We start from the raw sequence: 24,865 nt of genomic DNA, 5'->3' as shown, positions 1-24,865 counted from the left end.
TAACTATTCTGCCAGTTCACTAAATGAAAACATTCATCGCTCGATTATACGGTTTCGGATAACTTTATTTCGTTTCCACTTTTCGCTTAAATTTAAGGTGTAACACATTGAAATGGCCTCCCGGCAACCTCACAAGTTAACGCTACATCTGAAAATTAAATAATTTAATAAATAAGTTGTAAAGATATATGAAAATTAAAACTAACCTTACATTTATTGTTGCTGTCGCCTGGGGAGCACCTTACTTCTTCAGCAGCTGGTGCCTGACGATCAGGAAGGGCGATCCGAAACCCAAAACACAGCCGATGGTGAACAGGGCGGTGATCCTGTACTTGTTCGTCAGACCGAAGGGCAAGTTCTAACAAGAAAACAGTTTTTCCGCCGTTAAGATTGATTTTTCATTAAATTCTATGTGGTCTCAAAAATTATGTAACCCATGGCTAGCACTCTTTTTCCGGGACTCACCTCGCCGGGAACTCCACCGTGTCCGCCCATGCGAACCATCGACTGGGAAAAGTTACGTGCAATCACACTGCTGCGACCCAACATCTTGTAATTTGGTTTATTTTAATAATAATTCCAGAAAAACTCAGCAGTTGGTGCGCGAATTAGAGATGACAGCTTTTCGATAGTTTCCTGGCAACCCTGTTAATTACAGCGGTCAGATGTGCTGTTAACATTGCCTATCGAAACAGCGCCTTTCTAATGTTATATTTTATTCTCGTAAATATTTAATCTTTTTATAACATATCTGACACAAGAATTTATTTTAGTTTCGAAAAATCTAATTAGGCAGGGTTTATTCGTTGAATATAATTCATTCGTAATCTCAGTGGAAACAACCTAGATTTAAATTATACATCCGATATATTGAATGCACATATCAGTCACTTAGAGCTCTGTTAACCAGATATCGAGTCACCACACTATCGACTGTGAGAACCATCCCTAGCCAAACAGAACACACCGAGCGCCCATCACTACTGCGTTTCGAATTTTTTATACGCACGGGCACGGGAGATCCGATCTGAACAGCCAAAAACTTCCAAAATTGTTGCACAAAATTATAAGTGAACGCCCCGCGCGCCCCCTCTCGGCCAGTTTGGGGACCTCGTTAATTCGGCGGTGCCCAGGAATACCAGAAAAGTGTCTGTGAATCGTGAAGTTTTCCCAATGAAGCGCTGATTTCGGAACGACCGACAGCGACTGCAAAAACAACGCAACAGAAAAGAACGGGATAAAGAAAACAGATATAAAAATGCTAGAACCGCCGAAATTCGTCGAGAATGATTGCTACGACGGTAGCCGGACCTTCACTTGGCTGGCGGATATGGTTGGGCTATCGGTCGACTTGGTAAGTGATACTATTTAAGACAAAAGTCCATGGGTTCTTGAATTCCCCCTACCATTCATTCCAACACGGGCGTGTGCACGTGTGCGTGTGTGTATACGAGTGTTTGTGTGCCAATCATACGGGATAAAAGCCGCTATATAAATCTTTCTTCTTGAGAATATTGCATTTTCTAAAAGACAAAAAGGGGATTTCCTTTGGCAGGAAAGGAATGTATTTTCTGGGAAATAAACTACATTTACCTGGCAACGGCTAGGTAAATAAATTCCATTGCCGTTTGCCCAAACAAAGATTATGTATACAGTAGGAAATCCATGGAGGTAACTATCATCTCTGAGACTTATTTTAAGCGAACAAATATTTTTATGGTTTCTATCTAAAAGAATTAATGTACATATATTACAAATAACATATTAGCTTTAAAAACAAACATGTTTATTAAGTTAGTAATTTTAAACCAATGATAGGAGTGTTCACTGTATTTAAAGATATTTACGTTCGCCACATTTGGCAGCTAATCGCATTTGGCATTTGGGTTATATTTTACAGACTTTGTAGTTTTTGTATGTCTTTCTAAATGTAATTAAGACAACTTGAATTATATGAAGAGCTTATCAGTTGGCAAGAACTGTCAGTGGAATTTTCCATGCCGCAAGCTGTCTAGCGTTAAGTTTTGAAATTACTATTGTGACTGACGCATCGTTGATTTCGCTAAATTTAAAATGTTTTGCATCACTTAATGCTGTGGTGGGGCTTAAGGGGGGCATTGTGATTAATCTACTCTCTTCACAGAGAGTGTCACAGAGGCACACTTATTACCTAGCTTTACTTACCATTACCCCCCATGTTTAAACCCCATTCGTTTGCCGCATCGTGCAATTTGCATAACTGCAGCTGGCTTGGCGTATAGAAATGTGATTCATACGGAATACGGAGGCATTTTCTGGCCCAAATCAAGTGACATACACACGTACGTAATCGTCATATTTTTCAATTCCGATGACCTAATGCCAACATCCGATGTAAGGAAAAAAACACAAGCGCACTGACAGAAAACATGTGTTAATTCAGCTATCTGGCAGTTGTCTTTATCAAATCCAATTTGAGTGACTTGGCCCCCTACTATATTCACATATATATCTCTGATTCCCGCTCTTCATCAAAGATAATTGAATTTTTAGCGCTTCTTTTGTTTGCAAACAAATATCAACAGCTTGTTCGTGTATTGGTTAGCCGATTTCTTGTTGTTTTGACTCAGCTGATGTCGACCGAATGAGTCAGTCAAAACAGTGAATGTTCTATTGAGGGTATAAGAAGAACAATTGTTTTTCAAAAGTTAACCAGATACACAAAATATGTACAAAATTTAGTCATAGAACTTTTTTAATTCCCTTTATCACTCATTCAAAGAATGAATTTGAAGGAACTTTTATAAGTTTATCTTAAGCATAGTCCCCTGTACTCCGTAATGGGGTTTTCGTGGGTGGGCGACACTTTTTTGGAAATCGCTGCGCCTGATATTTTATTCGCTTTTTTCGTTTTACGCTAATTCGTAGCGAAGGCCGCAGCACGCAACTGCGCAAATGCCGGTGAATTGGCCAATTGTTCCGTGGAATCGCCCCACGTTTAAGGCATCCATATAGTACTTAAAAAGTAAAAAAAAAATATTCTCAATAGTATCGCGAGAGGCGTTAATGGCCAATGATGCAGTCTCGGCCGGTCATTTGTGGTTTATTCTCAACATTTTGTTTTGCTTCACTCTCTCGCAGTCTTGAGTTTCATCCCACGCCCGGCACTTTCTTGTTACAGTCGAGGGCAAGATTATACGTTATATTCCTATATAAGTTTAATGCTTGTGAAAATAAGCAGTACTCCTAAAATAATTACTTGATTACTAAAAAAATACATTGAAATTTCACTTATTGTTGTTATTTTATTCATCTTAACTTTATTTTATTTTTGAAGACCTTGTTGATAATCTTCCCGCTGCCATTGTACTATGTGGTACGATAATTTTATTAATAAACATCAATAAACAACTCATCGCTGTTTTGCTTGTTTTACTGGCATATACTTACATATATATAATAAAAATATGTACAACGTATTTCCCAACATTTGCGTTGCTGAGGAAGTTTTTAACCGGTTCGGTTGATGGGATCGGAATAAAAAAGAAACGGAAAAGGCAAGTAAAGACGCTGTATAGCCAGCAAATATCAATTGAAATCGTAGTGCATGCCAAGTCAATAAAAAAAGTATAATATATATAGAGATAAAGGGCGAGCCAAGCCAATTGTTGCGCCCCCTAGTTCTGCCACCGCCCACCTATGCATTATATTATTTTTATTATTATTATTATTATTTTTGTGACCTTGAGTTTGGGTTGGCGCAGTTGTTTGAACTCGTTGGTTTTGCTTTTGTCGTCTGTTTTGCGGTCTTCGTTATATTCTCTGCTTTTGACAGCTGTTTGGCGCCTCTAACGGTTGTTGGCATACCCTTCACTTTTATATTCGGTTGGGGTATTTGCGATGCACAATAAATCATAAATTGTCTATGATGAAGTAATCATCTCGTATTAATTACTTTCATTTTTGTTTGTTTTGTTTTTATTTTGGTTTGTTATTTCTCTAACGATTTCCATATCTCTGCATTCTTAACTAATTTCGCAATTTGTCTTTGTTTTGACTCTTGATTTTATCGTGCGTTCGCCTGTTGCTTGGGTATATCTGTTGGCGGTTCTTTTATTGTTTTATTTATAGTGATCACGCCACTTTTTTTCAGTTCGCACATTCATGTACCATTCCCCTTTTCCCAATTTTGTTGTTGGCCCCCTTTTTGCCTTCCTACTTACAATTTTTGGCAATGGAAATGCGGCGTGTTAATTAAATGATTTATGATTTATTTGCTATTAGCAATGCACGTGGGTTTCTTCACTCATATCTGTACGTACATAAATTTGTTAGTAGTCCTGATTAAAGCAATTCACATCAAAATTGATTGATGTGACTTTTTCCACTTTGTAGTTGTGTATGTAGACGTAAATATACAATAAATAGTTTTCTATGAACAAGACAATCTAATAGCTTTCATGAGACAATCTCCTGGGTTAAGAGTGGGCTAAGTCAAGGAACTTAAGCCCAGCTTGGTATCTAACGATTCCCAGTGAACAATGCCAGATGAGTACCCACAAATTGCTGGCGTTGCAAGCCATATTGCATTGTTGCTGGCCGGAACTATGGCAACATCTTATCTTGACATGAAGGCAACTATCTCCTCATAATGGTGCAAACAATGCGCCTCTGAACGGGAGATGAAGGGCTGGGTCCACATATTTGACTTTAAACTGTTTGCCCTCCCAATAGACAATATTTGCCGTATTCATTTGGTGCACGTTAGTACATGTACGCCCTGCAGGATGTTCAAAGAGAAGCCCTTGTTAATTGGAATTCGCATTGTGACTTTAAGACTGCGTGCAATGAAATTTGATTGGTCGTCAAGCTGTGCCACTGAATTTATGTTCGATTTCATTATTTCACCTTGGGCGCCGTGCAGAGACATTAGTATTGTATTCGAGGTCCCCACAGAAACCCTCAATGTATGTAATTACGAGTACAATTTGAACTTGGACTGTCGAGACCCCCTTTCATCGTCCAACCTGAAACAAAAGCTGGAAATATGACTTCCCGTCTTCCGCATACTTGTCCCAGGTACCGTGCACTGAAAGGAAAATGTGTAGACTAAAAAATCTATTTCTTTGACGAATAGAATACTTTTTTCTGTAGAAGCCAGCAAAATTGATGCGTTTCTTTGTTACATGCCAACGATTTGGCCACCCACTTGTTGCCCGTTTTGCTTTTTGTTAGATTCCCATGTCTGCCCGAAGCAAAATTCTTGAGCAAGATTTTCCTTTCGTTTGGGCCGCTCTGCTCTTGTGTTTAAGCCATAAAGCTTGGGCTGAGGCAACAAAGAACCGGTTTTGACCAACAGCAATGCGAACCCACTTATTGCGCATGAGGTATTCGGATGATGATTACAACATGCGTCCGAATGGGAAAACTGCTATTTCGATGGCCTATACTTCTTACCGCCGTGACTCACCTTGTAATCAGTTCGATAGCCAAAGTCTTTAATCGTAAGTTTGTGGTAACCGCCTTCTATATTGACAGACTTTATTGTTCGGCCCGACTTATCACTGGCTATCAGAAATCGTTTCAGGGTTGCCTTTGTTTTTGACCTGTGGCGTGAGGGTGACTTGGGAGACGTGGCCCCTTTGTGGGCGCTAGCTTCCGATATACAAAGGCAGATAATATATAAGTATATCTGCATATATGACAAGACTTGTTATCGGTAGACAGCTGAAGTGTGCCTGCCCATTATCAAATTCGACAGCGAAACTTTTGAGATGTTACAAAAAAATCTTAAGATTGTTGCAGAAAGAGAAATTTAGCTTCAGTTTGTTACACTGGCAAAACTCTGGCAATCATAATATGTTCAAAAGCTTTCCAATAATGAGTGTTAAAAATCAGGTCTTAACCAAAAGTCTAGCCAAAGGATAAATTTCCGAAAGTTCGGTAAAAATAAAGGTCAAGAGTACATTTATTATGCAATATGAATGCTATCTAAACCACGGTTAGAAATGGTAAAAGTGTATTGCATAACTTGATTAGAACACTCTGGCTGACTGCACTTTGCAAATTGGCTAGAAGTTATCAGGGAAATGTGTAACTTGTAACCCGGTAGCCCAAAACATTTTACACTTCTAACGGTATGGCTATAAAAAGAAGCTGCAGATGGGTCAGTTGTCAGAGCACCGAAGCGAAAGCGGTAAAGTAGCCAACTGCAGTTAGTTATCCTTTTGCGCCGCCCGAAATATTCGATGAATCTGTGTAAGTGACTCATTGAATACTGTCAAAGGACTCCTCAAAATCACCGCCCCAACCTTGCAGCAACCCTTTTCCTTCTGGCCCTCGTGGCATCCGCCGCTATCTGCGAGGGATCTGCCCATAGAATTAGTAGGCCAAAGCCGGAATCTCCAAAGAAGCCGTGTCAGGCCACCACCACCAGGCCTCCATGCAGGCGCACGACCACCCCTCCATGTGCAAACGAAGTAACTACTACGACATCGACAACGGAGGCACCAAAGACAACAACAACTTGTGCCCCAGCTACAACGACAACAAAGTGCGCCCCAACTACCACAACAACTGAGGCGACAACGACAACGACAACCGAGGCCCCTACGACGACAACAACTGAGGCCCCAACTACGACAACAACTGAGGCGACAACGACAACAACAAAGTGCGCCCCAACTACCACAACAACTGAGGCGACAACGACAACAACTGAGGCACCAACTACGACAACAACTGAGGCGACAACGACAACAACAAAGTGCGCCCCAACTACCACAACAACTGAGGCGACTACGACAACAACTGAGGCCCCAACTACGACAACAACTGAGGCAACAACGACGACAACAACCGAGGCCCCCACTACCACAACCACTGAAGCTACAACGACAACAAAGTGCGCCCCAATTACCACAACAACTGAGGCGACAACGACAACCGAGGCCCCTACGACGACAACAACTGAGGCGACAACGACAACAACAAAGTGCGCCCCAACTACCACAACAACTGAGGCGACAACGACAACAACTGAGGCCCCAACTACGACAACAACTGAGGCAATAACGACGACAACAACCGAGGCCCCCACTACCACAACCACTGAAGCTACAACGACAACAAAGTGCGCCCCAATTACCACAACAACTGAGGCGACAACGACAACCGAGGCCCCTACGACGACAACAACTGAGGCCCCAACTACGACAACAACTGAGGCGACAACGACAACAACAAAGTGCGCCCCAACTACCACGACAACTGAGGCCCCAACTACGACAACAACTGAGGCAACAACGACGACAACACCCGAGGCCCCACTACCACAACCACTGAAGCTACAACGACAACCGAGGCCCCTACGACGACAACAACTGAGGCCCCAACTACGACAACAACTGAGGCGACGACGACAACCGAGGCCCCTACGACGACAACAACTGAGGCCCCAACTACCACAACGACAGAGGCTCCAACGACCACAAGCTCCCCACAACAGCCGCCCTGTAAACCCAACCAACCTTCGACCCCGGCTCCTTCAACTCCAGCGCCACCCCCCTGTAAGCCGGAGGTGACTCCAGCCCCAACTCCAGCACCAACTCCAGCCCCGACTCCGGCGCCAACTCCAGCGCCACCTTCTCCCTGTGAGCCAGAGGTGACTCCAGCCCCAACTCCAGCTCCAACTCCAGCCCCAACTCCAGCACCACCTTCTCCATGTGAGCCCGAGGTGACTCCAGCTCCAACTCCAGCTCCAACTCCAGCCCCGACTCCAGCCCCGACTCCAGCCCCGACTCCAGCCCCAACTCCAGCCCCAACTCCAGCCCCGACTCCAGCACCAACTCCAGCACCAACTCCAGCCCCAACTCCAGCCCCGACTCCGGCGCCAACTCCAGCCCCGACTCCAGCACCAACTCCGGCACCAACTCCAGCCCCAACTCCAGCCCCGACTCCGGCGCCAACTCCAGCCCCGACTCCAGCACCAACTCCAGCCCCGACTCCAGCTCCAACCCCAGCCCCAACTCCAGCGCCACCTTCTCCCTGTGAGCCAGAGGTGACTCCAGCCCCAACTCCAGCTCCAACTCCAGCCCCAACTCCAGCGCCACCTTCTCCATGTGAGCCCGAGGTGACTCCAGCTCCAACTCCAGCCCCGACTCCAGCCCCGACTCCAGCCCCAACTCCAGCCCCGACTCCAGCACCAACCCCAGCCCCAACTCCAGCCCCGACTCCGGCGCCAACTCCAGCGCCACCTTCTCCATGTGAGCCTGAGGTGACTCCAGCTCCAACTCCGGCTCCTACCCCAGCTCCAACAACAACGACCACCAAACGACAGCCCCCCTGTAAGCCAACTACTCCAAAGCCAAAACCTCCTTGCAATCCCACCACAACTTCTACACCACCTTGCGAAAAAACAACCACACCGGCCTGCGACACTAAGCGTGATGACAGTGCTCCCGCTAAGTTGATTCCAAAGCCAATTAAGGATCTCTTCGCTAATTTGGACAGCTCCACCAAGGTTACCCTCCCGCTCGGATCCAGCGCCATGTGCGTTGGACGTGCTGACAACACTATAATCCAAGACCCGAATCATTGCAGGAGGTATTATGAGTGCCGCGGTGGACGTCGCCTTTTGCGCAAGTGCCGCGCCGGACTGTGGTATGATTCGGAGGCTGGAGAATGCCTTCCCCGCAGCCAGGTGCTGAACTGCCCTGCTCAACGTAACTAAGCCTCTTTGGCTACGTCGAATCAACTGGAATGAGGCCAGAGCTTGTATTGCAACTTGTATCCGTAACCAACAGTAACCACCACCTACTTAATAAACAGCATAATAATCTTAAACGGGATTTACCTTTTCAAATCAGAAGATCAATAGATTATTGTTCTAATGTGTTAAGGGCCATTCAGAGTTCAGCCCTAAAACTAGTTATGACTTTGGTTGTTAACTTTGGCGGTGATAAAATTTCTATCTCTTAGTTGAAGTAAGAGTAAGTAAAGTAAGTTAGAGAGTGTGTAATTCTTACACTTGACTAAATGACTTTAACTCATATTATATGAATTGATAAAAAGATTCATTTTCTGTCGTACTAGTATGTTTGATCCTCCTGTTTTAATAATAGCAAAACCTTCTTCATGATAAGAGTGAGTCGAAAGTAGAGCTGTCGCATCCGCTTTCTATGATTATGTTGTCCACAAATAAGCCCAGCTTAGTATGTTCCAAGATCTCCTTTAATATCTTTTTATCGCAACTTATCAGGAACAGTTGAAAATGGGTTTTAGAAAATGTGTATAGGTAAGAAAATGTATATTAATTAATATCATTTTAACGGCACCCACGGAGGGAACTCAACTGCTGTAATTACACAGGACCCCAGCGGTAACTACCACTGCGCTTAATCTTTAATGATAATATCAGGAAAAGGAAACATTTTTCACAAACCCGTACCTTACCATTTGCATAGGGAAAGAAACCGAGCCTAGTTAGGGGCATATATACGATGAGTCTATGTAAGTGGACCTTTGACTAGTTTAAGAGAACCCTACCCTAAAACTTCCATTTCAGTCAGCTTTATCCTTCTGGGCCTCGTGGCATCCGTCACTATCTGCTACGGATCTGCTCACACAATCAGTAGGCCAGGATCAAAAATGTTAATGGATCTGTACCAGGAAAGAACAACATGCTCTCCAACAACGACAACGTGTTCCCCAACTACCACGACTGAAGCTACAACGACAACATGCTCTCCAACAACAACAACGTGTTCCCCAACTACGACGTCTGAGGCTACAACGACAACGTGTGCCCCAACTACCACGACTGAAGCTACAACGACAACATGCTCTCCAACAACGACAACGTGTTCCCCGACTACCACGTCTGAGGCTACAACGACAACGTGTGCCCCAACTACCACGACTGAAGCTACAACGACAACATGCTCTCCAACAACGACAACATACTCTCCAACAACGACAACGTGTTCCCCAACTACCACGACTGAAGCTACAACGACAACATGCTCTCCAACAACAACAACGTGTTCCCCAACTACGACGTCTGAGGCTACAACGACAACCTGTGCCCCAACTACGACGACTGAAGCTACAACGACAACGTGTTCTCCAACAACTACAACATGTGCCCCAACTACGACGACTGAAGCTACAACGACAACATGCTCTCCAACAACGACAACATACTCTCCAACAACGACAACGTGTTCCCCAACTACAACGACAACGTGTTCTCCAACAACGACAACGTGTTCCCCAACAACCACAAATGAAGCTACGACGACAACATGCTCTCCAACAACGACAACGACTGAAGTTACGACGACTACATGTTCCCCAACCACAACCGAGGCTCCAAGGACAACGACAAAGAACGTTTAGTCTCCAACGGCAACAACGTGTGCTCCAGCTTCTACTGCGACGACGACTAACTCTGCTATGGGAACATTGAGTGCCCCAACAACAATGACAACCCCACAACAGGCAACAACCAACTTCCTGCAACCCCATCACAACTACTGCAGTCCCTTGACTATAATATACCCGTTATCTAACTACAGGGTAGACACATTTTTCTACCTGTATTAAAATTTTTTAACGATTGCTTTAAACCATTAACTCAATGGGATGTCCATCCTGGATCAAAGTCCGTTCTGAAGTGTTTTTGCACTATAAGGGCCATTCAGATTATAATTCTCAACTGGTTATAGCTCTTTTTATTTAATATGGCGATTTTTTATAGTTGGATTGTTCGGAACAAAGGAAAATAGCTTAACTGCGCATTATAATATAACTGAATTAATGTTAAACTTGATTAAATGCCATTGACTCCACACTCGTGGCAATCAAATTGGTAATTAATGAATGCGATTCATATAGGCGTATAAGTATTTGATTTGATGCCTGACGTACTGCAGATTTGTTTGATAACTCATGTTTTAATAATAGCACAGTTTTGTGTTTGCGGCAAATAATTCGTAATTGCTTCGGTAATTGATAAGTGATAAGAGTAAGTACTCGTAGAAAGCAAAGTCGTCGCATCCGCTTTCGTTGATTATGTTGTCCCCAATTTACTCCAGCTTAGGTGTGGTCTCAGCTGTCTCTTAAGACCTTTTCTTATCGCACCTTATCGAGGACAGTTGGAAGTGCGTTTCAGGGAATGGGAATCAGTTTGAAAACGTCGAGCAATTGATATCAATTTAATGGCAAACACGGGAGGGAACTAAACGGGTCTAATTTGGGGTCCCCTCATTGCTTATTCATTGACACCAGACCCGTGCGAAAAGGAAATCGAGCGGAAAATACCTCAAAAAACCCTCGATCTTCAATGCCAATGACAGGCACATAACACATTTCGGGGTTTAGGTTCTAAACATTTGCATAGGAATAGAAGCCAATGCCACTGCTGGGGGTCAGAAAAAGTGGAGGAGAACGAACATTGATCACAACGCGTGATCGTGATCGCCAATCGCCATGATCAAGTGCAATGGTTGACAAGCACTTGTGACCGCAATTGTCTGGTACTGGGTGGTTGTATATGGGTGATTGGTGATCTGGGAGGTAATGAGTGGGGGATGCTGTACTCGCATTACAATTGCAAATCTAGCAAGACACGTGCTGGCTGCATGTGCTCCGCGCTGGCAAATGGGTCCAAAGATCTCTCGTTGCCTAAAGTCGGCAATTTAGAGGGGTATTAATTACAAGAAAAGTGTAATTTATTCCAATTATATGTAAATTAAGTGAAATCTCTGAATTTTTTAATCAAACGCATTCTTAAATTCGTTTTTAGTAATTCCTAACGAAATCATGATCTTTACAGGTAAACTTTTTAATTTGCCAAATATCAGCCCTTTTCCTGGCGTCTCTCTTCCGGTCCGTGCTGCATCCTTCGAAGGTTTCCAGCAAATTGCGCCACACATTCGCCCTTTCGATTGGTCTGGCCTTTGGCTACTTTTGCTTTGGTTCACAAGCAATCCACATTGCTGGACTGCCGGCAGTATGTTATATCGTCATCCGCACCCAAGATCCGCGCATTGTCCAAAGGTAAGGAAAATAAAAAAATGATTCCCAAAAGCCCCTGCTTCAAAATTTTACTTCTCTAGAGCCGTCCTGCTGGTGGCCATGAGCTATTTGCTAGGCGTGCATCTGATGCGCCAGCTATACGACTATGGATCCTATGCCCTAGACATAACCGGGCCCCTAATGATCATCACGCAGAAGGTGACCAGTCTGGCCTTCAGCATTCACGATGGCTTCGTGCGGCGAGATGAGGTGAGTGCAGAGTGAAAGTAAAGCAAATTAGTATCAATCATGTGGCTAATATTCTTTTTTCTTGCCTGACAGGAACTCACAAAGGCTCAGCAGTACCATGCCATTCGTAAAATGCCCTCGGCTTTGGAGTACTTCTCCTACGTGTGGCACTTCCAGAGCATTCTGGCTGGTCCTCTGGTCTTCTACAAGGACTACATTGAGTTCGTGGAAGGCTACAATTTACTGAGCAGTCCACCGGGCAACGTAAGTTTAATTATGTCACCTGACTGCCTAATAACCACTGCAGTAATTTCATTAGTGAGGTGTAGGAATGTCAGCTCAGTACTTGACCTCACTCTCTCTTTTATTACTGCAATTGGGTCATGACGCTCATGATTTTTAATTGCCAAATCAGAAAAACAATGAAAATAATGAGAGAAGGTTGCAATTACTATTGAAGTCATAAAACTTTATTTAAAAATACAAAAGCACCTAACCTTTGCAGAGCAGATAGTTGAAATTTTTTAAAAAATATTTCCTTAAAATTAACTTATTTTGCGTTTTTGTTTTCAGGGAAATCTTGACAGCAGCCAGAAAGAAGTAGTGATAGAACCATCACCTACTAAAGCGGTCATTCGTAAAGTGGTTGGCAGTCTTGTGTGTGCTTTCATATTTATGAAGTTTGTGAAAATATATCCAGTGAAAGACATGAAGGAGGACGACTTTCTGAACAACACCAGCATGATATACAAGTACTGGTATGCCATGATGGCTACCACCTGCATACGCTTTAAGTATTATCACGCCTGGCTCCTGGCGGATGCTATATGTAACAACTCAGGCTTAGGTTTCACTGGCTACGATAAGGATGGTGATTCCAAATGGGATCTGATATCGAATATCAATGTGTTGTCGTTCGAGGTGAGTATTTTTGAATGTGAAATATAATTTAAGATATTTATATCGTTTTTTATTGACAGTTCTCAACGAACATGCGCGATGCCATCAATAACTGGAACTGCGGCACCAACCGCTGGCTGCGAACGCTTGTCTATGAACGGGTGCCCAAGCAGTACGGCACGCTCCTTACGTTCGCCCTTAGCGCCGTCTGGCACGGCTTCTATCCGGGCTACTACCTGACCTTTGCCACCGGCGCCGTCGTTGTAACGGCAGCGCGCACCGGCCGGCGACTCTTCCGTCATCGCTTCCAGAGCACGCAGGTCACGCGAATGTTCTACGACATCCTCACCTGCCTGATTACACGCGTCGTACTGGGCTACGCCACATTCCCATTCGTTCTGCTTGAATTTATGGTAAGTTTACTCAGCGAGTCGGTCAATTTTGTCAATGAATATAAAGAAAAATGGAATAATTCGATATGAATTTGTTTTTTGTATACTATCTAATGGAAGACTAAGACTAAGAGTTGTCAAAAAATAATTGATAACATTTACCATTAATTACTTACAGGAATGTTCTTCTATCTTTTTTATTCAGCATAAACAAAAATCGACTCGCCACACATTATATTATGTTTTCTCAGAAATCACTTATTAACCAACTTCATGTTTTCGCTTTACAGGGCAGCATCAAATTGTACCTGAGATTTTATTTGTGCCTTCACATCATTTCACTAGTGACCATATTTATTTTACCCAAGTTTATACGCGGCGAACGCCGCACCACGAATGGCAGCGGAAACGTACGGCTGGCCGGCAGCGGAAATGTCAAGGATGTGGTGACCACTAATGGGGAGTCTACAGCAGCCTTGACCGCTGGCAATGATCTCAACGATGATAGGGAGGAGGATAAGCACGCTCAATGTAAAGTCAACACGCCCATACACCAGCAGCCAGCTGCTGCTCTACACAACACAACCGAACAACAACCAACTGAGCAACCGAACAATGTAAACCTTCGACCACGCCCACAGCAGCAGCAGACACATTTGGAGAAGAAGCCGATGACCAGGTGCGCTCGAGACGCGGTTAGCGTGCCCCATGACCAGTGTGAAATGGACCAGCTGTCTAGCAAATTAAAGGAGAAGATCGAGGCCGAGACCAAAAACATTGAGGAATTTATTGATAAGACTGTAACCGAGACCGTCAGCGGCATTGTAGAGTTCAAAAAGGATCTGATGCGGGATATTGAGTTTCCCAAGTTGAAGCTGCCTGGCAGCAACGGCGGCATTCCATTGGACTCGACAACTGGCGGCGGTCTTCGCAAACGCAACATATCCTCTGTCCATGACAATGGCACAGATCCTGGTAATGCTCCCGCTGACCTCCATCATCCACTCGAGGAGAACGGCGCTGCCTTTCTGAAGAAGGAAATCGAAGTTATCAATGCGGTAGTCCAGCAGGCGGTGCCGGCAGTGCTTAGCAATGGTCATGCAAAATAGTAGCATAGACCAGCAAGTGTGAGGAGAGCGAACAAAGGAACAACGATGACGAAGGTGCCACGGCAGGGATTGGAGGAGGTCAGGGGCCAAAATGGGTGCTGCACATTTGATTGATTGATTAATAGATAAATTAAACCGAGAGATTTATCCAGCACGCACACGATAAACGCACAGAACACACTCACACACAGATCCAGACACTTTTGGTTTCGATTTAAATCGAGTGTTTTTCTTTAGATAGTCCTGAAGTACACAGATTGTTTAAACTAAATTAAGTGTTTAAGGCGGCGGATTAGCCAAATAATAAATAATATACAGTTTTATATTCGGTATATTCATGAGCAGCCAAAACCTTTGTTCAAATTAACTAAATATGCACCAAAACTCTAATTGTTGTTAAAAAGAAATCTATGTACGTTTGTAGATGTTTGTTTGTTAAGATCCCATGGCCAACAACGAACAGTGTGTTTCAAAGCGAATACCTCTACACATATCCACAAGCAAATTGTAAAACGTTTAACAAGAATAGCAACAAATCTATTAATAATATAAAGCAGCCGACTGAATGTAAACCAATACTTTTTAATACTAGTTGTTTTCAACACACTTACTACCAGTAGATTTGAAATGCACTGTTTGACTCGCGCCTTTTAATCGAAAACTAATCCATATATATGTATGTAAACCTACATATGTTAAAATATTTTCCATATAGTCTATGTACGAACAATTAAACCAATTTTCCAACATCAGTACTAATGTAGTTCAAATCCCGCCCAAAAGAACGATAACAAATCGTCAGTGCAACGTGACATGTAGAACCAATGAAATCCTCTTCAAGCAAGCAAAAAAAAATGCGAAAACAAAAGTCAACCAAATCTTAACTTTAGACTGAAGCTATTGACAAGTACTAAGCAACAAAAAAATAAGCAAAAAGCCAAGCAAATCGTGCGTAGTTAAAGTTAGTTAGTAAGCCGTCAAGTTGTTTTTGATATTCAATTTAAACCAAGTTTTGTACAACTGCGTGAGTGTGTATGGAACGGAGTGTCCAGCTTGCTTCCACTATATATATATGTATATCCTTTCCAAATCGGCATTTTAGCTGGTCCACCTCTTTTTTGTAAATGTTCGTGTCCTCCACTTGTGGCTTCCTACTCCGTAGCTATTAAGCATGCTCTTTATATAACCTTTTTTGTTTTACCCATTATTTTGTTTTAAATCCAATAAACATTTTTGCCACAAATCCTCATATATAAACGATATATTTTTATATTTATTGTAACACCAGAACAGAAACAAAAAACACTAACCGTAAGCCTAGTCTTGGGTGCACATTTGATTCGATTGTCGTGGATGTTTTCTGGTAAAATTCTGGAATAAATCTCGACAGGCACAAAGCATTAAGGTGTTATGCAGTCCAATTGCAACTGATATACAAAACCAATTTGAGCATTGATATTCGACAAATAAATTGTATATGTGTACTTTATTGTGATTACGTTTTTTAATATTGGTGTCATTCCTTTCGGTTGCAGATTTTTCTTATTTAGAATCGTTTTTCTTCCAACAAATTCAGAAATAAAGATTTTATAGGTACAGAAAACAAACCCTTTAGAAATTTTTTTAAACAAACAATAAGTTGTGTGGAATTTTATTTAGTTATATACAAAGGTTCATACCTCATAATCCTAAGTTATAGGACTATAAATAAAAGCATTCCAGGCTTATCAGAATTTCAGGCTTCCAGATATCTTATAGAATTCGTCATCACCGCTGGATTTCAATACGCACAGGTGCACTGCATCGCACTGGGCTGTTCCAAAGTCCGTGTCTCCAAAGCTCTTCAGGATTTCGCGGGCATCAAAGCTGTTTCCGGACTTCATGGCCTCCTTACGGTAGCGATTGTTCATCAAGGTCATGTGAAGTTTGATAGATTCACGTTCGTTATTGTCCGTGGCGCATAGTCCAGTATTCTGAAAGTGGGCTAGAACCTGATCTGCGAACTTCTGCAGATCCGGGGACTCAATGCGACCGTATAGAATCCGAGTGGAGCTGGGATCATCGTTCATAATCTCCAGACCCTTGACTTTCATTTCCAAAGGTGTCTTTAAATCAGCCAGTAGGGAACGACAGACTTCTAGCTCATTAATGGCCCTTTGGCGTTCTTCGTCATCCAGCAGCACATAAACACCTAAAGTTAGGTGGATTTTCCGCTCGGATATGAATAATTCTTCATCAATTCCGGGCAATTTGGCATCCATGATCTTTTTCTGTAACAGTTATTAATAGTTACATATTCTCTAAAAAAAATATGGTCTTGTACCTTAAGTTCTACATATCTTTCCTGGACTTCCCCAGAGTTCAGAGCCACGGCCAAAAAGTGGGTCGGTCTCATCTTCTTTCGTAGGGAGACTATTAGATGACGAATTTGACGAAGTGCAGCGCACACTTGGCTACGTTGCTTTGCCTTGATAATCACATTGTTGGATCTCTCGTTCTGTCGAGGAACGTAGATCTCTGCTTTCGTCTCTTCCTCAATGCGACGCTTTGTAGACCCTTTAAGGCCAATTAATCCACCGTAAAACGATCTTCAAGAATATGCCATATAAAATTAATCAGAATTCAGTATGAGACTATACTCACTTGGGCACATGGAGCGCAAGCTTGAATTCTCCATTGGATGATTCTTCAATATTATTGACAGCAGGATCATCCTCAAAGTCATCCTCGCCATATAAGTCTTGGAAAAAGGGGTTTACTTGGGTACAAGTTACCACAAAAGCCACTCACCTGGCTCTTCGTAGGACTTGTTTTCTTTTTTAGCCTTTTTATTTGGGCCATTCCACTTGTCGCCTCCGAAATCCTCGTGAACAATATTGACCCTATATTGACGGTTGTGGCTCATCGTTTGGACAGGAGGCGATAGAACTTCACGACTCATTGTGATATGAAAAATCCGGAGCACTCGTAAATTCACGGGGATATCCCGAATTGAAATGAAATTCTTTGCAAAGTCTGCCGGCTACGAAAAAAATGTACTAACGCGTTGGTAAGTCATATTTAGGTGGTACTGAATTAATACCAAAAACACTAAAAAATAAGGACTAGAAAAATAATTTAAAAATAATTTTTTATTTGATTATTTTATAAATAAAGATTAAATGATTTTCAATGATTAAAAATATTATTTCTGTTAAAATTACATTGTTATCATTTTTATAACTGACAATTCCGTGTCACGCATCGCTGACTATACCACCTCCAACGCACAAATCGTCCATCACTAAACCAGTTCGAGTTTCCAATTTGACAGCCAAATTTTGTTAATTTCATCTGGAAAAGCAGAAAAACTGGGAATAATAACAAAAATGTCACAGCGCTAAGGTTTAAACTAGCACCTGTCTGCCCACAAGGGGAAGCAAGCTTCGGATAGCGCAGAAAAGTTTTCAACAGCCTGCGGAGCTAGTGAATCATTGGCAGATAAAGACATTGTACTGGCAGAGCAGAGCCCGTTGGAAAATCAGCAATCATAGCAGGTCCATCGGTTACCCCTAGTCCACTTCAGTTGCAGGTGGAGGTAACTCCAACGCCCCGAGATACACGCGCCCTTTCCGAAGTGGTGGCCCACATAAATAGAATGGGCAACGACGACCATCGAAGGCGAAAGACACCCTGCGGATTTTGCATGGCGGTCTTCAAGTGGATTCCGGTGCTGTTTATCACCGCTGTGATAGCCTGGTCTTACTACGCCTATGTAGTGGAGCTGTGCATCCGTGAGTTATGCATACCACTATGAAGGAGCGCAATATATATCTAGCTGTATCTTCCCCTTTAATAGGAAACTCGCAGAATAGCATTGGCATGATCTTCATGCTGTTGTTTTACCACCTTTTCCTTACGCTGTTCATGTGGTCTTACTGGCGCACCATAATGACCTCCGTGGGCCGAATACCGGATCAGGTGAGTGAATCAAACGCCTTATCATCTTTTGTTATCAAAAGAAATGGGGAAACCTCACTAATACGCTTGTTTACACTTTTTGTTTAGTGGCGGATACCAGACGAGGAAGTGACGCGACTATTCCGAGCCGACAGCCCAGAAACTCAAAAGCGCATACTGAATAACTTTGCGCGCGATTTACCAGTCACTAATCGGTAGGGATTCACGATGTTATCAAGTCAATTTTCGCCAATACAATTTCATTTCAAGTATTTAATGCGGAAGTGGAATTTAGATAATTCGCAATTGTTATAATCTTTTGAATGTTACACTTATAACCAAACACCCCAGAAAATATTTTTTGATCGCAATTATGTTTGTAACATACTTAGTTATAACTTTTCATTGTTTAATATTTATAAATAATACGTGAAACATCCGCGTTTCAGCACAATGAACGGCTCGGTGAGGTTCTGTGAAAAGTGCAAAATAATCAAGCCGGACCGGGCGCACCACTGCAGCGTGTGTAGTTGTTGTGTGCTGAAGATGGACCACCACTGCCCCTGGGTAAACAATTGCGTGAACTTCTACAACTACAAGTACTTCGTACTGTTCCTAGGCTACGCGCTCGTCTACTGCCTGTATGTGGCTTTTACCTCACTGCACGACTTTGTAGAGTTCTGGAAGGTAGGTGCCGTAAGTTTCAAATTTCTACTTTTATTACCTCCCTATATATGCCCTCTGCATGCGATGACCTGTTAGTTAATAAATGTATTCTCTCGTTTCGCTGTAATGTTATCTAAAATCTATGTACTTACTGATCCAAGTACGATAATAATGGTTACTCGGCACAGGGACAACTTAATGCCACTGGAATGGGACGTTTCCACATCTTGTTCCTTTTCTTCATTGCCATAATGTTTGCAATTAGTTTGGTGAGTTTGTTTGGATACCACATATACCTGGTGCTGGTGAATCGCACGACATTGGGTAAGTAATTGAAGCCTGACAATCCAATTATACATACTAATATCCTATCCTATTTATCTTTCATTTAGAGTCATTTAGGGCGCCCATCTTTCGTGTTGGCGGCCCTGATAAGAATGGTTATAATTTGGGTCGCTATGCCAATTTCTGCGAAGTATTCGGCGACGATTGGCAGTACTGGTTCCTGCCCGTCTTTTCCAGGTATGTGTCGGTCCTTTTACTACCACAACATCTTGATCTTTGGCATTCTCACATTCCCATTCTTACTAATCTGTGCTGCACTTGAAGCTCTCTCACTCTTTAGTTGTTGTTATTGTGCGCTTTTGTTGAATTTGATTTGATTTTCATTATGATTTTTGGTTTTTCTTATTGATTTTGGCAAATTAAAGGCATGCTGAACAGCCACTGCTTCGTAGTTAAAACCTTTTCCTATTCTTGATGTGTGTTCTGTGTGCTAAGTTAAAAAGAGAAAAACGGCAAAGACTGCTGGAAATCACTAATTTTAGATAAATTCAAAGCAATTTTAACACTTATAATTTATGTAATACCAAAAAAATAACTGTATATGCTTAAAAACTGAGAGCGAAAAGCAAAGAACAAATGTTGTCGATCTCCTTTTGTAATCTAGTCTTAAGTATAATCAAAATTTAAACTTCATTTCACTTGCGTTCGTTGTTTCTGTTTGTAAATAAAAAAGAGAAGCCCAATGCCAGCGAGCTTTAGAAATAGAGATCTAGATCTAACAAAAACCAGCTTAGTTTCAAAATGTCCGCGGGATTAAGTGACTAATTTTAAATGCCAAAGTTCGCTTGAAATTCTGCCTGAGAACCCGTGGAATTTCATCATCCCAACTAAAGCTTACTAAAAACCAAAACACTTGCTACACTTGAACCAATTTTAATATTCGTAACCACACATCTGTGCAAAATTATATTACAAACAAACTGCAAACAACAACAACAACAGCTACAACTACAACAAGCTAAACTGTAATTAAAAAAACAACAAAAAACTTGAAAATTTAACAAACAAACAATATTTCTGTTTAAAACTCTCTGTTTAACGCAATACCCCATACCTTCTGCTTATTCACAATCACGGAACTAGCCGCGGTGGTGGCTACAGCTATAAGACATCCAGTGACCAGAGTCGAGTGACCACCACCTCGCCCGTCCAACGGTACGATGCCATGGGGGATACGCCCACCAGCAGGTTAGATGGCAATCCAACAGATAAGTTAATTGGCGCTAGTCCCCTCGACACCACTAACCATCATCACAACCAATCGCCTCATCAAGTAAGAAGCACCAGCGACCAGCCAACGCAACAGTTGCAGGTGGTGCAGCCACCATCTCCATACCGGGACGAGCTGGACGAACGTCAGGAGCACCTGGCAAACGGCCAGTCATTAAGCCCCAGCACAGCAGCAGTCAAGTCTAGTCAACTGGCGGAGGGAGGAGCTAATGGGGCAGCCGTATATATCGACATAATCGGTGATCATCCGTTAGCAGGCGCTAATCCAGTCAAGGATTCAACAAGCCCACCGAACGGCGATCTGCCAGTTTGATTTTTTCCCGTTTACCATGTTTCCGTAGAATGTTTTATGTATTTGTACTGTAAAGCCGAGTAAACTGCCACATTTGTCAGCGTTGCAGTTTGTGTAAGCCAATAAGTTACCTCTATGCAATTCATCAACTGTTTAGTAATGGCTATTTAAATGTTTAAATGGCTGGGACCACTATATAAATCGTCGGATATTTATATACTATATCATTACATAGCTACATTCGACTAAGTTAACATTAAGAAATATCTAATTGGTTCAATACTAGCATTTATCGCTGTTCTAATCACACGAATTTTATAATGGAAATTAGAAACATCGAATATGGATAATCCTGGTAGTTAAGACGGTTGTCCCGTTCGGAGATGTGTACCTTGCTAACACATTCGTGGAACCAATAATCCTTGTAGATATCAACCAATCTTCAAGACTTAAACTTAATGATAAGCAATGAGATTTCAGTACACACTATTATCACACACAAAATTCAGGCATTTCTCTATGCGTTTAATTTATGTAGTTAGTTAGTTACTGTTTGCAAGTTGATTTTTATACTTTTTATTCTTTTGTACACCTCTAAATTATAACTAAATACATATTTTATTGAATGTCTTCGAGTGACGAACTTAAGATGGATTCTAAAATACATTTATAACAGCAACGAAGGTTTGTTTTTAATTTGCCAAAGCAATGAAATCTTTCAGCTTTGCTTCCGTTGCACAGCACCGAATCACCAATTGAATACAAAATAACGCACTCATAACTAATCATTTTCCTACTATGATCTATGCTCTGTAATATAACATATATGCCTGTCCTGATCAAATATAACGCACCACACATCCTTTAGCTTTGGCGATGGCAAAACATTCCCCATTCGGCACATGGAGGAGGACACCGAATCTTTGCTGGGCTACCATAGCGACACACGCATCGAATTGGAGGAGGATTTTCTGCCAGAGCCGCGGTTCCAAGACTCGATTCCATAGCTAATCATGACCAGCGACAATGTGGCGACATATTACATTTAGAGATTCAGTTGTGAGGGCTTGTTCGACGGCTTAAGACTCTCCATTCGACTTTCATCGTCAGTGTGTAAATAACAGATAGACAGAGGCAGTCCATCCTATAGGGAAAACTAGGTCATTATGTTTAAGCTATCAAAGTGTGGATGGACAACTAAAATGTATATGTATGTAAGTATAATGGCAGTGATTGGTGGGAGATCGAAATCTAAATTCTTGCTTTGACATTCGCGTTGAAAATTTTAAAACGTATTAATTTAGTGTGTAAGTATCAAATTATTAGAACGTTTCGAACAAAAGTTGATGTCTATATCGCGGAATAAAGCTAGTTATGCAACAACAAAGTACAGAATATAGAATTAATATAGTTAAATGCCTAGTGGGAAAACAATAAAATCAAAAACGAAACTTTAAGCAACATATATGGATCTGTATATTTACAAAAATAAAAATTCCAACTATTTCATTCAATCGAATCGACTCAAGTCGTCATTTCCACTTGATTGCTTTGTTCCAGGAATTGTGGTGGATGTAACTACTTCGAAGTCATCATCTACAATGGTAGTTTTATCTAAACTCTTCTCAGGGGGTTCTCCAAAGGGATTTGCTGTCTTTCGAGCCACCTTAGGCAATAGTTTCGGAGGAGTGGGTTCGATTTCCACTGGTGTTACTGAAGTCTCATCCACTGCCTTCCTTTTCTTTTGCTTTTTACTAACTAAAACGTCACGTCGCACAGCAATGCCAGTATCCTCACTTTTAGGCAAAAGATCACTCAAATCGGTCTCCACATCAGCCACTGCCGGTTGTAGTTTCTCCTGGAGAGCAGCCAAAGCAATCAGCAAGGCTTCTTCGGTCCGAATGGTTCTAGATCCTTGGCGTGGCAAAACATTTACGTAGTGATCGAACAGCAACTCTGGATCATCAACGGTTAGCTTCTCGTCGTTGGCCAGCGCAGATTCCAGACCTTGCAGTCCTCCGAATACGATCAGCATATGCTTAAAGCTATACGATCGGTTGGGCACCTCGTGCACGTTGGTGCCGCGGTCTGAGGTTCCCAGCGTAAGATCGTAGCCGGATTCGTATGGTGATTTGGTGAAAATCTCTGACAGTGAATGTGCAATGCGCACCTGGTAGCCCCAATAGACGCCAGTTTCCCGGCGTGGCTCATCCGGGCTAACGAGAGTTCCCCGCTGCCTTCTGCTGTTCTCTGTAGGCAAACATATTTGTTTTAGTCTGGGAGCGCAAAATATTTATATATAGGACTGACTTACCACTTTGAGGTTCCATTTTCACGGTCACCCTGACGCCCGGCTCGATGGCCTTGTCCACCAGAACATCGTTGAGCAGTCCAACGTTGGCGTAACTGTGTCCCTCTTTGGCCTTCTTGTCGCAGATGACACCCTCACGGTACCGAAACTTGCTCTGCTGCCGGAGATGATGCGGAGTATCAAGAGGATTTAGCAGCCCAGAGTACTTGAGGTCCTTGTGCAGCGGGAAAAAGTATTTTCGCAGATACTGAGGGCACTCCAGATACTGAAGGATCCGAGCCAGTTGAAGGGAGCTGCTTCGCACAGTGCCTGTGCCACTGCCTTCCGCATCAGGCTCGTAACTGCGTTTTGTTTCGCGGGCCGTTGCTATACCTACGTCGTCAAAGACAATTACTTCGTTCACCCGAAATATGCAGGCAGCACGGGCTATTTGACCGGCAACATAGGCCCGCAATTCGGCTGATTGAGCATTCTCGAGGATGGAGCCGGGCACAGCTATACTCAGAGTGGACGGATAGGGCTGATTCTTGCTCTGGGCTTCATTGGCGGCCTGCTCCGCTTTGGTTTCCGCCTCCTTGGCCTGCTGCAGCTCCTTAAGCACCTTGTCCTGCTTGCGCTGACGCTTAAGCGCCTTCCTCTCTTCGTTCACCTTCTTCCAGGACTTGTGCTGCTCGGTGGGCTTCCCATTGCTGCTGGCTGCGTGGGCGGCAGGCATTATTTTAATTAACAATAAGTGTGCCGAAATAGTTGAACAACAAACCACACCACACACGTGCACAATAGAGGTGTGCGATAGTATCGATATATTTCACAGAAGCACTATCAAAAGTCTTGGTAGTTAGTATTTTTTGTTTAACGGTCGTTTTTGGCCGAAAGGAAAGTTATGGTTTTGAAATGAAAAATAAGAAACTGGCTTTTACTGCTGGTAATTATGTGACTTTAATTAGACTGATTAACCTAGAATGTATTTGGACTGCAACACTTACTTCATGCTGCAAAAGTGACGTCACGATTGCCCCGTTTTGGTATTTACTCCTAGTATTTTATCACCCACACACCTGCGAGAGAGCGACAGAAAGAGAGAGCTTTCGCTTAGAGCGAGCTTTTGCGGTAGCAAGTCTATTTAAGCAACCAGCAATCCAAAACTTTTTGTAATTTTTTGCCTGACACGGAATCGGAATATAGAGGCTTCTGCTAACGATATATTTCACCGTTCGCACTTGTTTACGTTTGCCATTAAAAAAATTCAAATAAAAAAGCTAGCAAATATAAGCGCTTAAATCGCCGGTGGTAAAGATATAGAACGTGTGCCGTTGTGCGTCGGTGGATCGGTGAATTATGTGCGTTTAACAACTTCAACAAAAAAAAGTAATTGCAGCGAAGAGAAAAGCCCGAAAAACCGAAAAGCGTGCTCGCCAATTAACTCCAGCTTCGA

The 24,865-nt window shown here is 42.6% G+C and overlaps 8 protein-coding genes across 19 annotated transcripts in view; 5 read left to right on the top strand and 3 right to left on the bottom strand.

Annotated features, from left to right (window-relative positions):
• Positions 1 to 47: 47 nt before the first annotated feature.
• On the bottom strand, positions 48 to 634 carry LOC108104872 (cytochrome c oxidase subunit 7C, mitochondrial). 2 transcript variants are annotated; one of them, XM_017211198.2, is made up of 3 exons: positions 466 to 634; positions 207 to 358; positions 48 to 148 (listed from the first exon to the last, which is right to left on the bottom strand). In XM_017211198.2, exons 1-2 carry the CDS (start codon positions 547 to 549, stop codon positions 242 to 244), a joined length of 201 nt encoding a protein of 66 aa, XP_017066687.1. In that variant the 5' UTR covers positions 550 to 634; the 3' UTR covers positions 48 to 148; positions 207 to 241. The 2 variants fall into 2 exon arrangements, with proteins under 2 accessions (XP_017066687.1, XP_017066688.1); XM_017211199.2 differs by having other exon boundaries at positions 212 to 358.
• Positions 635 to 958: 324 nt separating this feature from the next.
• Positions 959 to 16,136, top strand: LOC108104822 (lysophospholipid acyltransferase 1). The gene is made up of 7 exons (XM_017211109.2): positions 959 to 1,354; positions 11,816 to 12,039; positions 12,099 to 12,267; positions 12,340 to 12,510; positions 12,820 to 13,167; positions 13,227 to 13,559; positions 13,829 to 16,136. Exons 1-7 carry the CDS (start codon positions 1,259 to 1,261, stop codon positions 14,645 to 14,647), a joined length of 2,160 nt encoding a protein of 719 aa, XP_017066598.1. The 5' UTR covers positions 959 to 1,258; the 3' UTR covers positions 14,648 to 16,136.
• LOC108104823 (mucin-2) lies at positions 6,108 to 8,823 on the top strand. The gene is given in 3 exon segments (XM_017211110.2): positions 6,108 to 6,237; positions 6,298 to 7,304; positions 7,307 to 8,823. Coding segments are annotated over 3 exon segments (2,421 nt in total). The 5' UTR covers positions 6,108 to 6,227; the 3' UTR covers positions 8,711 to 8,823.
• Positions 8,889 to 10,599, top strand: LOC108104826 (salivary glue protein Sgs-3-like). Its single transcript, XM_017211115.2, has 2 exons — positions 8,889 to 9,489; positions 9,545 to 10,599. The coding sequence occupies exons 1-2, from the start codon at positions 9,480 to 9,482 to the stop codon at positions 10,375 to 10,377; spliced, it is 843 nt and encodes a 280-aa protein (XP_017066604.2). The 5' UTR covers positions 8,889 to 9,479; the 3' UTR covers positions 10,378 to 10,599.
• A 108-nt stretch (positions 16,137 to 16,244) lies between the features above and the next one.
• LOC108104825 (activating signal cointegrator 1 complex subunit 1) lies at positions 16,245 to 17,666 on the bottom strand. The gene is made up of 4 exons (XM_017211114.1): positions 17,438 to 17,666; positions 17,291 to 17,387; positions 16,971 to 17,235; positions 16,245 to 16,917 (listed from the first exon to the last, which is right to left on the bottom strand). Exons 1-4 carry the CDS (start codon positions 17,586 to 17,588, stop codon positions 16,375 to 16,377), a joined length of 1,056 nt encoding a protein of 351 aa, XP_017066603.1. The 5' UTR covers positions 17,589 to 17,666; the 3' UTR covers positions 16,245 to 16,374.
• A 254-nt stretch (positions 17,667 to 17,920) lies between these two features.
• LOC108104777 (palmitoyltransferase ZDHHC20-B) lies at positions 17,921 to 22,638 on the top strand. Of its 7 annotated transcripts, none has more exons than XM_017211020.2 (7): positions 17,921 to 18,420; positions 18,486 to 18,607; positions 18,695 to 18,801; positions 19,036 to 19,273; positions 19,441 to 19,576; positions 19,645 to 19,774; positions 21,988 to 22,638. In XM_017211020.2, the coding sequence occupies exons 1-7, from the start codon at positions 18,285 to 18,287 to the stop codon at positions 22,124 to 22,126; spliced, it is 1,008 nt and encodes a 335-aa protein (XP_017066509.1). In that variant the 5' UTR covers positions 17,921 to 18,284; the 3' UTR covers positions 22,127 to 22,638. The 7 variants fall into 7 exon arrangements, with proteins under 7 accessions (XP_017066509.1, XP_017066508.1, XP_017066507.1 ...); XM_017211019.2 differs by having other exon boundaries at positions 19,036 to 19,282; XM_017211018.2 differs by having other exon boundaries at positions 19,036 to 19,282; positions 19,414 to 19,576.
• On the bottom strand, positions 22,572 to 24,230 carry LOC108104776 (putative methyltransferase C9orf114 homolog). The gene is made up of 2 exons (XM_017211013.2): positions 23,434 to 24,230; positions 22,572 to 23,369 (listed from the first exon to the last, which is right to left on the bottom strand). Exons 1-2 carry the CDS (start codon positions 24,143 to 24,145, stop codon positions 22,630 to 22,632), a joined length of 1,452 nt encoding a protein of 483 aa, XP_017066502.1. The 5' UTR covers positions 24,146 to 24,230; the 3' UTR covers positions 22,572 to 22,629.
• A 348-nt stretch (positions 24,231 to 24,578) lies between these two features.
• Positions 24,579 to 24,865, top strand: part of LOC108104778 (cAMP-dependent protein kinase type II regulatory subunit) — a 31,465-nt gene continuing 31,178 nt past the window's right edge. For 4 of the 5 annotated variants that reach the window (XM_017211023.2, XM_017211021.2, XM_017211025.2 and 1 more), the window contains exon 1: positions 24,579 to 24,798. The gene's annotated coding sequence lies outside the window, so the exon portion shown is untranslated. The remainder of the gene's footprint in view (positions 24,799 to 24,865) is intronic. The other variant, XM_017211024.2, reaches the window with a different exon arrangement.

This window comes from Drosophila eugracilis, unplaced genomic scaffold, assembly GCF_018153835.1.
Source record: "Drosophila eugracilis isolate 14026-0451.02 unplaced genomic scaffold, ASM1815383v1 contig_1765, whole genome shotgun sequence".
In the NCBI taxonomy this organism is placed as follows: domain Eukaryota; kingdom Metazoa; phylum Arthropoda; class Insecta; order Diptera; family Drosophilidae; genus Drosophila; species Drosophila eugracilis.
Note: the sequence above shows the minus strand (reverse complement) of the source record. Positions and strands in the feature narration are given on the sequence as shown.